Here is a 13,643-nt window from a genome sequence, read left to right on the forward strand (position 1 = left end):
CCAGAGTCTAGATTTCCTTTATGTGGAGGATATTATTCTGTCTTCTCTTTTTTGTATTAGTCTCTTTAATAGGGTAAGTGGCAGCAGGGTAATGCCAGTCTTATTGCCATATGATACCCGGGAGAGGCTAGAAGAACATGACTGTATTTAATCTTTCTTTTTTATAAGAATTGAGATATAATTGATATTATAATTGAGATATAATATTGTATAAATTCAAGGTGTACATGTTGACTTGATACATTTATATATTATAGTATAATTACTGCCGTAACTTTAGCTAGCTATCAGTCCTATCACATCACATAATTATAATTTTTTTGATCAGAATATTTTAGATTTAGTCCCTTAGAATTTTGAAGTATCTAACAGTATGGTTGATAAAAGTCATTATTTAACTTCCTTTCCAAATAGAAACAAATGAAGATTAAAATGTTCTCTTATGTTTTACCCGGAATCTGGACAAAGAGGAATCTCTTCTAGATGAACAGGAATCTCTAATAGGAGGTCAATAATTGTCTCTTACATGCTCAACAGGTAACTGTGGCAGAAAAAATGTCCATTCCTAACGACACCCACTTTCATCCTTCTTCATTCCTTTTGCTGGGCGTCCCAGGACTAGAAGGTGCGCATGTCTGGATTGGATTCCCTTTTTTCTTTCTGTATCTTGTTGCACTCCTGGGGAATGCTGCTGTCCTGTTTGTGATCCAGACTGAGCATATTCTCCATGAGCCCATGTACTACTTCCTGGCCATGTTGGACTCCATCGACCTGGGCTTGTCCACTGCCACCATCCCCAAAATGCTAGGCATCTTCTGGTTCGGCCTCAGGAATATATCTTTTGAGAGCTGTCTTTCCCAGATGTTCTTCATTCACTTCTTCACTGCTATGGAGAGCATCGTGTTGGTGGCCATGGCCTTTGACCGCTACATTGCCATTTGTAAACCTCTTCGGTATACCATGATCCTCACCAGCAAAATCATCAGCATTATTGCCGGCATAGCTATTCTGCGGAGCCTGTACATGGTGGCCCCACTGGTGTTTCTTCTCCTGAGACTGCCCTTCTGTGGGCATCATATCATTCCTCATACCTACTGTGAGCATATGGGCATTGCCCGCCTGGCTTGTGCCAGCATCAAAATGAATATCATGTTTGGCCTTGGCAACATTTCTCTCTTATTATTGGATGTGCTTCTTATTATTCTCTCCTATTTCAGGATCCTCTATGCAGTCTTTCTCCTACCGTCCTGGGAAGCCCGGTTCAAAGCCCTCAACACGTGTGGCTCCCACATTGGTGTTATCTTAGCCTTTTTCACACCAGCATTTTTTTCTTTCTTGACACATCGTTTTGGCCACAACATCCCCCGATATGTCCACATTCTCTTAGCCAACCTATATGTGGTTGTTCCACCAGCCTTCAATCCTGTAATCTATGGAGTTAGGACCAAACAGATTAGGGAGAAAGTTTTGAGGATTTTTTATTTTAAAGATGGTTAAACATTGGTAGTATTAGAACATCTTACAGTTCATATTTTCTTCATAATGCTCATTAGAAGGGGGTTATTGTCAAGAAAGATAAGAGTAAGGGAGCAAAGGTGAATATAAACAGTAATTATCTTCTTATCATTCTCCATGATCCTTTGAGTTTAAGGATAACAATGAATGTACTAATGATAATATTATAATTCATAAGGTTTGTATATTTTACAAAGTACTAATATTTATATTGTTTTATAATCAAAATAGCCTTATTAAATATTTACTATAGTCACAAGTTTTCAGATGAAAATTTGATACTTAGGGTTGTTAAATAATTCATCTGAAAATCCAACTATTAGTAGGAAGTAGATTAATAAGTAGGGTAACTTAAAAATGGGACCAGTTTCTGAATCACCAGAGGAAATATAAAAGCGGCATAAGAAAATTGGTTTAGAAATTGTAGATAATTTTGATGACAAGGTTCTTGAAAAAGTAACAATGAAATTATTTAACTCAGTATTTACTATTCTAAATAATTTACTTACATTAACACATCTATTTCTTATGTGAATTCTTTGATGTGGTTACTCTTAATATTTGCATTTTCATATGAGTAAAATGTGGATCAGAAAATTCTCCATAACAAATTAAGATCAAGATTTTCAAAATAGAAGAAGGAATACATTTAGAAATAAAATAAAGAGAGCAGAGAATAAAGGTTTATATTTATGAAAGATCCATTCATTAAGTAAATACTTATGAACTTCCTCATGCACTAATTACATGTGACTGTTTGGTGATAGATAAAAAGACAGAATCCTATGTCTTAAGAAACCCATGGTGGGAGAGTTAGGGTATTAAGGAAAAGAACATTATGTTATATGATTACAAAGAATTTATATTTGGGAGGGGCTTTTGATAAACTTTGTAATAATATTCACTAAATATTCCAAATATTGGACCAATTTATTGAAGATAGCCACATAAAACCAGGAATATATTTGACTTTGTTTCACTTTCTAAAATAATCATATGGAAAATATTGACCTAGTTCATAAAAGAGGTGTTATTTGAAACTACATTTAAGAAAGTCTGCCAGAGATATGTTGTCTGTTTTACTTCAGTTAAAACTTCTGGTTTTTCATCAGTTTATGAGTACAGAAATTCTAAATTTAAAAATTTAGATATTGCCTTCTAAATGTTGTACTTAATTCTAGCAAAAATGTTGAATATATGATGGCATAGATATTTATATATCACAATTGTTTAAAAAAATTCATATACCACAGTTAATTTTTTTTTTTGTATTTAGAAAATCCAATAGTCCAAAACTCTAATAAACAGACATCAAATTAATTAAGCTAGCTAGTCTGTGTATTCAAAGCCTTCTGACTAGATAAGATAAGAAAGCTTTAGTCATCCAAACAGACAACAAAGGAATTTATCTATTGGTACATTCACAAACAAAAATAAATTATATTCAGATATAGCTAAATGTAAAAATTAATAACATTATCTACAGAAACTTGGGCTTTTGGATAAAACAATCACAACAAGAAAAAAAATTCCTAAAGACTTGAGGAAGAATATACAGCTTCCAAATAAGTTTTTTAATAATCAGAGGATGAAAAATAAAAATATTTGCTTGGCACACTTAAGTTAGACATTACTGGTATTTATTGACATTACCAGTTTTCTTTTTCTTTCAGGAACATGGAGGATTCTATGTGCTCAACCTCTTGCAGTTAGACTTGGCCATGAGACTTTCTATGACAAAATATTTGTAGAAGTAATCTAATGGGTGTCAGTTCCGAGAGGAAACATTTAAGAGTGATTATGTGCTTCTCCATTTTCTTCTTCCTTGCTCTTGTGTACCCTGAAGGATTTTGTTAAGATGCCATGTCATAAAATTCTGGTGCCTTTATCAGAATATATGCTGAGTGACTATGATAGAGTTCTCCCCAACCCTCAAAACTGTATCACTTATGTAGTATAAACCAGAATTAAACTTTTGATATTTTAATACACTAAAATTTGGAAAGGGATGGATGGCATCTCAGCATAATCTAGACTATCTGGAATGATATTATACTCATGCATGGGAAACTGCCCAAATATATCTATACACATATAGATATATTTTAACCAAGAATAGGCAAGTTTTTCTTAAAGAACAAAGTTTGAATACTTACACTGCCAGAAAACAAGACCTGTTCTAAAGCTATAGTAAAGACCTGTAATAAACCTATAGTAATTGGGAGTGTGTGGTTTTGGTGCAACTATAGGAAAAAAACCAGTCCAATGAAACTTAATAGAGAGTCCTGAAATAGAACCACAGATATATGTTTATCTGAATTATGACAGAGATAACATTGCAGTACAGTAACAAAAGATATTAAAGATATTGCAGTACAGTAACAAAAGATATTTCAATGAAAGATGTTGAGTCAATTGGAGAGCCATATGAAAAAGTAATGAATCTTGAAGATTTTTCTACCACATCATACAGAAAATCCTTCCCAAATAAATTGTAAATGTACAATTAAAAGGAAAAACAATGAAACTTCGGGAAAAAAGAGACTATAACTTTTTAGTAGGGAAAGATTCTAAAATAAGATACAAGTATATATACATGCTAACAATATTGGAAATATATTGATTAGCCAGAGTATAATGTAATTAAGAACATCTTTCATCAAATATAGACAAACCAAGTGACCTGTATCACAGAATATATAGAGGATTCCTATAAGTCGATAAGAAAATATAATACAACCATATAGGAAAATAACAAAGAACTTGTACAAAGATTTCACGAAGGAGGATTTTAAATTTCTAATTAACATGGAAAGATGCTCTACTTTCTTAGTCATAAGGGGGATAGGTTTTAAAATCACTAAACAATTTTATATACTGATCAGAATGGATTTTGACCAGAATGGATAAAATTAGAAATGTTAGGTAACAGTAAATATTTGGAGCAACAAGATCCTCATACATACAATAAATTGGTAAAATCACTTTAGAAAATTGTGAATATCTCAGAAAGCTAGTCACATGCATATCTTATGACTCCAAAATTCTGCTCCTAGGAATATATCCAACAAAAGCATTGAAAAAATTCACCGGAAGATACGTACATTAATGATCACAGAAGCACTATATGTAACAATCCATAATTGATACAGCTCAAATGTACTTGAATACTAAAATTTGTAAAGAAAGTGTGCTGTATTTAAACAGTGAAATACTATGCAGCAATGAGAATGAACAAACTATAAATATAAATAACAAATGAGCCAGATAGAAAAATATTATATATATACTTTAAGTTCAAAACAGGAGTGATAACACAAGAGCTAACTTGTCAAATCAGATTGACATCAACCAATACCAGTGATTTATCCTTACCAGGATGTCTAGTCATTATCATGTTCACAAGGACAATTAACAAGAGTCATTGTTTTTCCAAGGCTACCCAGGAGGAGAGGAAAAAATGGTTTCAGGTCTGTTGCTAATTCTTTGCTTCCTTGTAGGCAAACACAGTTTATGGTGTTAAAAGTGAGGATTGTGATTATTTTTTGTGGGTAGTAGTAACTGGAAACTGATATGAGATGGTTTCTGAATTACTAGTAATATTCTGTTTTTTGATCTGTTTGATGTTGGCACTTTGTTAAAATTTATTAACCCTAAATTTTGTGTTTTATGCATTTTTTCTAGAACATTGTTATATTTTAACATAATCTCAAGAAATAACATAAATTTTAAAGGTAACATCTAAAAGCACAAAATTTTTAGACAACATAAAAGAAAATCTTTGTGACTTTGGCTAATGCAAAGTTTTCTTAGCTATGACACAAAAACACTATTCTAAAAAGATAAATTGGACTTCACTAAGAAACAAGAATTTCTGCTCTTCAAAAGATACTAGGAAAGAAAAAGACAAATCATAGACTAGGAGAAAATATTTGCAAAGCACATATGTGAAAAAAGACTTGTATCTAGGATATACAAAGAATTCTTAAAACTCAATAATAAGAAAATGACTCAATTTTAAAAAATGGGCAAATGATTTGAACAGGCACTTCACTAAAGAAAATGATATGGATGGTAAATAAACACATAAAAAATTCCTCAGCATCATTTGACTTGAGAGGAAGGCAAAATAAAACCACAACGAAGCAGTATGATTTAGAAATAGCTCTGAGAATACCAATTACTGGTAAGCATGTAGACCAACTGACACTGTCATGTGTAGGAAATATCAATGCCCTCTAGCCAATAGTGGGATTTATTACTTGCTACAACAAGGGACACCACACACAGTGATGAAACATTAGGGAACTCAGTAAGACTGTGAGAGGAATGGTTTGACAGTGTACTTGCCCTTGTTCTGGGGAAATTTTTAGAAGCAGGTGGTTTCAAGAGAAGGGGCTAAGTCTATTATTAGATGTTTTAATTCCTTTTATAAAGTGAGGGGAATGGAGTGGGGCCTAAAGCTTTATTTGATAAAATAGCCATAGTTACTCGTATTAACTGGGAGGATAACGTTTGTTTTTCTTTTTGGGGGACAGTATTGTTGTTTTTGTCTCTGTTCACACATGATTATAGAAGGGTCTTGTTTTATTTCACTATATCATCATGAACACAAAGTGACCTTGTCTAATGTTCATATTTTGTGAAATTGTTTATGTTAAGTGGGCATCGTCATTGTCAAGATGTTGGTGCCAGGCAAGCTGTTAGCTGACAGCTGTTAGAGCTGCTTTTTCTTTTCTCCGAAGAAAGCCAGTCTTCCATGATTCTATACTTGTCCAGGCTAGACACAGTATATAACCTTTATTTGTGATGTCCTCAAATAATATCTGTTTCTATTTTACTTTGCAGGTTTTATTGTGCCATCTTCCAACTCCTTTCTAAAGGAAATTGTGTTAGAAAGCATGGGAGACTTACTGGTTTTCTAAATTTCTGTAGTTCTATAGTTAGCATTGTATAACTTAAAACTTAATGATTTGCATATTTATGTAAAGGGGTTAGTATTATCTATACACCTAGATTATAAACTTCAGGGTGAGAGGAGATATACAGATGCAAAACATATCTGAGCTCATACTTAATATTAAATAAGTGTTCAATGGCTAACCTGACTTTTAGATCAAGTAAATAATATTTGCTGGAAAAAAGTGGCACAATCATTAGAGAATATAACAGCCCTGAGTAATAAGATGGAGAAATTATAGATTGGCTCAGCTATTATTATGAGACTGATGGCAAGAGAGTAATTAGAAATAGTGGATTGTTAGAAAATAAGAAATTCTTGCAAGTTGGGAACCTAAAGGGAGAATCTTGAAAGTCCCAAAGGATATTTTTATGCCCATAATCTATAGTGAAAATTTATGAATTAATTGTCTTCCATGCTCTCATCCCACAGAGCCCCAGCAGCCATTCCAGGTCAAGGAGAGGATTTTCAATCCTAGTATAAATTTTCTACTTGAACCACAGTAATGAAGCTGAGACATGCTTGGAGCAGTGACTAGTTGGAATTGTAGATTCTTTCAATATTGGTTATACCTGAGGTTGGAGAGTTGGGTACAGGCTTAGCTCCTATGTATATTTCAACATATAGATTGGGAAGGTTTGGACTTGGATCTATTGATTTAATCATCTTGTTAACTTTATGTATGATATAAATATTAATTTGGAGGAGATAAACCAAAATAATTTGCATGTTTATTATTAACTGGTAGAATTTCACGTAATTCTACATATTTTAGAGTTTTATTTTTTTCACAAGTATACCTGCTTTTAATAATAGAGAAAACAGTAAAAATTAAACAAACAAGAAATTTCTTTTGTAAAGGTATTGTTAAAGTTCTCTCTCCTCTTCTTCTGTCTTTTACTCTCTCCCTATTGTCTTCCCTCTCCTCTACTCCCCTGCCTTCTCCCACCTCTCTCCCCCCTGTCTCTTCTTCCTTACTATTTCTAATTCTCTCTTTTAGACTAATTCTATAGAACTTTATCATGCTGCTGGTTATTTCAGCATTTTTTTTTAATTTAATATCCGAAAGTTGCATTCTCAATGTTTCTCCACATCAAATCAATACATTTTCTATTTCTATTTCATTGTCACTAATGGTGAGAGCTTCAATAGTTTAATATCTTCAGGTTCCAAATAGTATATAGTTTCTTAAAAGCATAATGAATTTTTCCATTTTGATTTATGCATATGAGGCATAAATCAGAATATGTTTATGTACATATTCGATCTTTAGTCTTCTGTATTATCAGGCAATTTTAGTATTAAATATATAAACTGTAGATAAAAATATTCCCAGATCATAAACATTATTTATTTAGCAATCCACCTGTCTATTTGGTATGGGTTAGGAGGCTGGATCTTATTTGTGTTGAAATCTATCTGGTATATAGCAGTTGCTTCTGAACTGGACCTGCTCAGTGTTGGGCAGAAGAACAATTCTGATCTAAAAATGGAAATGTACCTGTTAGAGGGATCCTCAAGAGAGAGGTCTCTCTTTACCCAGCACTGCAGAATATCCACCCGATGGAACCGATTTCTAGTTTTAACGCAGTTCTTGAACTTTTGTTATTTGTTCTATGTGGGGATAAAAACTTCCTAGGTAGAGGAAATAAGGATCTTTCAGATGGGTGACATGCAAAATGAGGCTATTTTGCAGCAATCCTTATACTTTTTGTCCTACTTTGTTTCTCTCCTACTTGGAAGCCTCCTGAATTTCCTTAGAAGTCTAAGGCTTTGATCTCAGATTTCACAGGTCTTCAGCAACATCCTTTTGCTTCTCGCACAATTCTATTTGTTTAGGCACTCTAATACAGTGTGAATAATGATTTTATGCTGAAAACAAGTTGATATTGTAAAAGATTGAATAACTCAGATTTTGGAAAATGTGACACTATGAAAATATTTTATTGACATTTTATAGATGCCATAGAGTAGCACAAGAATCAAGAGTTTCTGTGAGAATAAGTTATACATATATAAATCTATCGATCATATTTTACTTCTCATTTCTGATTGTCATGATTACCTGCTTTTACTAAACTCTCCCTACAACGTCTGCCTGATATTCTGCCTTTATTATATAACAGGTCCATGGAAAACTCACCTTGATGAAGAAAGCCTCTGGTAGAGTTATCTTCCTTATAGATTCACATTATCCTCTTATGAGGATTCTGGTTTTCCTTCTCATTTCTTCATCCTTAACTGCCAGATACACTGTGTGATTTCTCTTCCCATTCTTCTAACATCAGGACTTTTGACCAGGAGTTGAAATTAATAATTACCTACTTATTCGGTCTTTCATTAACAAATGTTTTGGCAGCTATCTGCCAGATGCTGTGCTAAAGAAATAATGATGAACAAAATCACTCCTTGGCCTCCTCTGCAACTCTGCATGAAGCTTATCATTAAACAAGAACCCAGACGTTGATTAATTAGACATACTGTGTAGTAGAATAAAAGGACCCTGGGAGAGAATATTATGAGCCGATATGCTAGGTTCAGTGAAGGCCTCTCTGAGAATGGGTATGTAAGGTGGAGACTTGCGGGATTAATAGGAGTGTGATGCTGGTTCCTCTTTTTCTTCCCCTCGTATCTGTCTTGAGGATCCCTCTAACAGGTACATTTCCATTTTTAGAAATTTTATCTTTTTTTTCTCACAGCGTCATGCCTCTTTGCTTTGATTTTCTAAAATCTCAGGTGTATTATATATGTCGTGAAACATCTCAACTTCCTTGGCTTCTAGGAAAAGATTATGTCTCCAATTATTAATACTATTTCATCCTCTTCAAAGAGCTATTCTTTATGGATTATGATTAAGAACACACTTATCTTTGGTTCTCTCTTCTTTAGAAATGTGGATTTAGACCAATTATATAAGTAAAATATTCAAGAGGTTGTAAAAAATGAAGAAGAGTATATTGGCAAGAAACCTAGGGGTACTGATTACGAGGGCAATGTAGCTTAAGAAACTGAATAAAAGGCTAAGTGCTCAAGAGTAAACAGAAGTCCAGTGAATCAATACATTTGGGCAGAACCCTAGGAATTCCAGGAGGTCAGAGAGCTGGATGACTATAACAAAGCATGTTCATTTTAAGGATGGAGACATGTACCTGTGATTCACACATAGAAGAAATCCACTTATTCAGGAATCAGAATCTGTCCAGGTTTTCTCATGAGGCTGATGCTAATAGCAAGTGATATAATTTGTCCAAAATTTTCTTCTGAAATTGAAATAAGTAATATTAAATGCCAATATGACACTATTATGTTTATAATTGTTCTCTTCCTTCTAGTAGCAATGACAATGAAAATAATAACCATAACAATAATATCCATGACCCCCCTTTTAGAAACAAAGTTGGAAATGACATGGATTATTTAAAAATGAAGTGAACTCAAGTTGTCTACTGTGAAGAATAGGGGAAATAAATGGGGAGCCTGAAAGTTTCAGTCACTGCTTTAAGCTGGAGTCAATTTCTCTAAAAAATCATAGTTTCATATCTAAGATTTATTATGTTGCATTGAATTTTGTGAAATAATGGCCTTGTAAGGCAAACTCCTGTTTCAAAGAACAGAGACGATGTCTTTATGCATTCATGACAAAATAAGTTCATATAAATTTAGAAGAAGCAAAATAATATGCTTAGATTTTGATGAAAGTTATTTATTAGCACGTTGAGAAAAAAAGACAGGCCATGTTAAGTAGCAGGAATAAAGATACATTAGTTAAAGTGGAAATGCCCAGCGATATATACTGTACTCATATTTCTAGTTAAACAAATGATTTTAAAGAATGCTTCTAAATTCTACAATACTGTCAGTGCCCACAGATGTTAATCATTTACCAGTGAGGTATCGATCTTATCTCAATTTATAATTAAATATTTCAAAAAGTTAGAGCCTAATATAGAATCTTGTATCAACTAGCTTGGTCTACATCTCATTAAAATTAATTTAGAACATCTAGTGCAATGTCTAAATATCCATTCATTTCTTAAGGAATATTATCCTTCATTTGCCGTATATATCAATGATAGTGAGTGGAAGAGACGTCTAAAAGAAAACATGATCTGTATTCCTAGATAAAATGTACCAATTACATATTTTTTGTTGTTTTTATTTGGTATTAACAGTATTGATGAGGTACTGAGAAGCCTTGTATAGAACTAATGATTCCTTCCAATGAGTAGATGTGACCATCAGAAATCTTTGCCAGTATATCTCCAGCCAATATCTCATATATTCACCCTTCATCCTTCCTGCTGTTGGGAATCCCAGGACTGGAAAATATGCAACTCTGGCTTGGCTTCCCATTTGGTACAGTTTACTTGATTGCCCTCCTAGGGAATGTCATCATCCTCTTTGTGATTCAGACTGAGCACAGCCTTCACAAGCCCATGTTCTACTTATTGGCCATGCTGGCTCTCACTGATCTGGGCTTGTCAATTGCCACCATTCCCAAAATGTTGAGCATCTTCTGGTTTGGTCTCAGTGAGATTGCCTTTGAGGGATGCTTAGCCCAGATGTTCTTCATACACCTGTTTACGGGCTTTGAAACATTCATGCTTATAGCCATGGCTTTTAATCGCTATGTGGCCATTTGCCACCCACTTTGATACAACACAATTCTCAACAACAGAACTATTTGTATTATTGCTGGAGTAGAAATTTTGAAAAATTTTGTTTTGGTTTTTCCACTTGTATTTCTCCTTCTAAGGCTTTCATTCTGTGGACATAATATTATGTCCCATACCTACTGCGAGCACATGGGCATTGTCCGTCTGGCCTGTGTTAGCATAAAGGTCAATATAATATTTGGATTAATCTTTATCTCTATGATACTTTTGGATGTTATTTTGATTGCTATCTCTTATGCGAAGATTCTACGTGCTGTCTTCAGACTCCTATCCTGGGAGGCCAGGCTCAAAGCTCTCAATACCTGTGGTTCCCATGTATGTGTCATCTTAGCTTTCTTTACTCCAGCCCTTTTCTCCTTTATGACACTTTGATTTGGCCACAATATTCCACAGTATATTCACATCCCCTGGCAAATTTATATGTGATCATTCCTCCTGCTCTTTATCCCATTGTTGATGAGGTGAGGACCAAGCAGATCAGAGATCGGGTGGTGACAATCTTCCTTTTTAAGGAAGTTTGATTTAGAACATTTTATTTGGAAATAGTCTTCAAATATTTTCCTTTTCACTTTTTTATCCTTTCCATTCTTAAAAAAGGGGAGTGTTTTAAGCTTTTATGGAGTAAATGCTTTACCACAATGTTCGTTCACTTACGTACAGCATCAAATTGGAGATAAATTTACATAGTAAATATTTGTCCTTAGATTAAATAAAAATTTTATTTTTAAATAAATAGATGTCATTTATTTATGTAATGGATACTAAAATTATAGTTCAAGGAAAAAAACTTAATGCAACTCAAGTACTATTAAATAGTCTCTTTATACAAAATTCATTGATTATGATAGAGGAATGCTATGCTGTCAAGAACTATCATAACTGTAGTGGAACCGACTAGACAATGCTATAAGGTGTGCATTACAGGAGCACTAATCAAAAATCAATCACAGATCTTATTTCTTCCATGGTAGAGTTGGCTTCCCAAATCGTGTAACTATAGGGAAGAAAATAATCAGTAAAATGTCATAAGCATCGTTTTGTACTCCATTTTTATAAATTTTTATAAATTTTGAAATAGCAAATGCAACATAGAGTCAGATATCGGAAAAGATTCATGAGACTTCACAGAGTATACTCAATTTAGGCTTTAAGTAAGTCAAGGTAGAGTACAGCAAGAGAAAGAAACTGATACAGCTGATAAACATAGAGAGATACAAAAAATCTCAGGCACAACTCCTGGGACCCTTTCTCAGTTACACATGATAAGTTATACATGATAAACCAAGGCACAGTTTATTGAAGGTCTTTTGAACCTTACTGGTTGCATAATAATAACTGGAATCACCATACTATGGTGGGCCTCATCTAATCAGTTGAATGCCTGAATGGAACAAAATACTGACCCTCCCCAAGCAAGAGGGAATTCTGTCCTTTGCTCAGTATATGTATTTTAATTATGCTTTCTGAAACTGAGGAAATAACCACAGAATATTTTCAGGTTTCAGGGGACCCATTAGCCTCTGTGAGATAAACCTGTTCTAAAACTCCATAGATCACCTGATCCTCAAACATCTCTACTCTGTATTTGTGGACTTCATCAAAATTAAAAAAAAAATTTCTTTCAAAATACACTATTGATAAAATAAAAAATGGAAGCTCTAGACTGAGAGAAAATACATGCAACACATGTATCAGACAATGAATTTGTATGTAGACTACGAAAAACTTTTATAGCTCAATAATAAAAAGATAAAATCTTAATTAAAAAATAAATGTAAAAATTTAATAGATATTTCATAAAAGATATACAAATAGTCAATAATCACATGAAAAAATACCATCATTGGTCATTTGGGAAATCAAAAAGCACAGGATATAGCATCACAATTAAAATGGCTAAAATTAAAAAGACTAGCCATACCAAACATTAGCAAGGATGTGGAGAACCAGAACTCTTATACACTGCTAATTGGATACAAAATAGAAGAAAGACTTTGGAGAATAGTTTTGTAGATTAAACAATATTGTTTAACATACACCTGTCATATGACCCAACTAAAATATTCGTAGGTACTTACCCAAAAGAAAAAAAATTGTTCATCCAAAGACTTCTATGAAGATATTCAAAGCAGCTTTATTTGTAATAGTTTCAAAATGGAAAAAAAACCCTGATAAACATATATGATCTTAATTTTTTAACATAATCACACAAGGGAAAATATCTTTTGATATATAACATTCCACACATTATACTACATATGTATCTTGAGACGACTAGACAAACATATTTCAGTTAATCAATACATGAGCTAAAGGTAAGAACACAAGATGGTAGAAAATTAGTGAGCATTAAAACAAAATAAATAGTCCCATTAAAGTAAATGTAACCATCATAAATATTGCTAGACCATTAAATACGACCCTTAAAATATTCTCTATATGCAGATTGAATATCATAATGTAATAAAATATTGAACTATAAATTTAACCCT

General features: G+C 33.2%; 1 protein-coding gene and 1 pseudogene across 1 annotated transcript; both read left to right on the forward strand.

The window, feature by feature from the left end:
* The first annotated feature begins 517 nt into the window (after positions 1 to 517).
* On the forward strand, positions 518 to 1,497 carry LOC120590469 (olfactory receptor 52E8). Its single transcript, XM_039848287.1, has one exon. The coding sequence runs from the start codon at positions 556 to 558 to the stop codon at positions 1,495 to 1,497; it is 942 nt and encodes a 313-aa protein (XP_039704221.1). The 5' UTR covers positions 518 to 555.
* Positions 1,498 to 9,003: 7,506 nt separating this feature from the next.
* On the forward strand, positions 9,004 to 11,672 carry LOC120590470 (olfactory receptor 52E8-like; annotated as a pseudogene).
* The last annotated feature ends 1,971 nt before the right edge of the window (positions 11,673 to 13,643 follow it).

The sequence above is a fragment of the Pteropus medius genome, unplaced genomic scaffold (genome assembly GCF_902729225.1).
Source record: "Pteropus medius unplaced genomic scaffold, Ma_sr-lr_union100, whole genome shotgun sequence".
Taxonomy (NCBI): Eukaryota; Metazoa; Chordata; class Mammalia; order Chiroptera; family Pteropodidae; genus Pteropus; species Pteropus medius.

What these genes read in the sequence shown, in the direction of transcription:
- LOC120590469 (XM_039848287.1), top strand. Translation starts at nt 556, where the DNA reads ATGTCCATTCCTAACGACACCCACTTTCATCCTTCTTCATTCCTTTTG.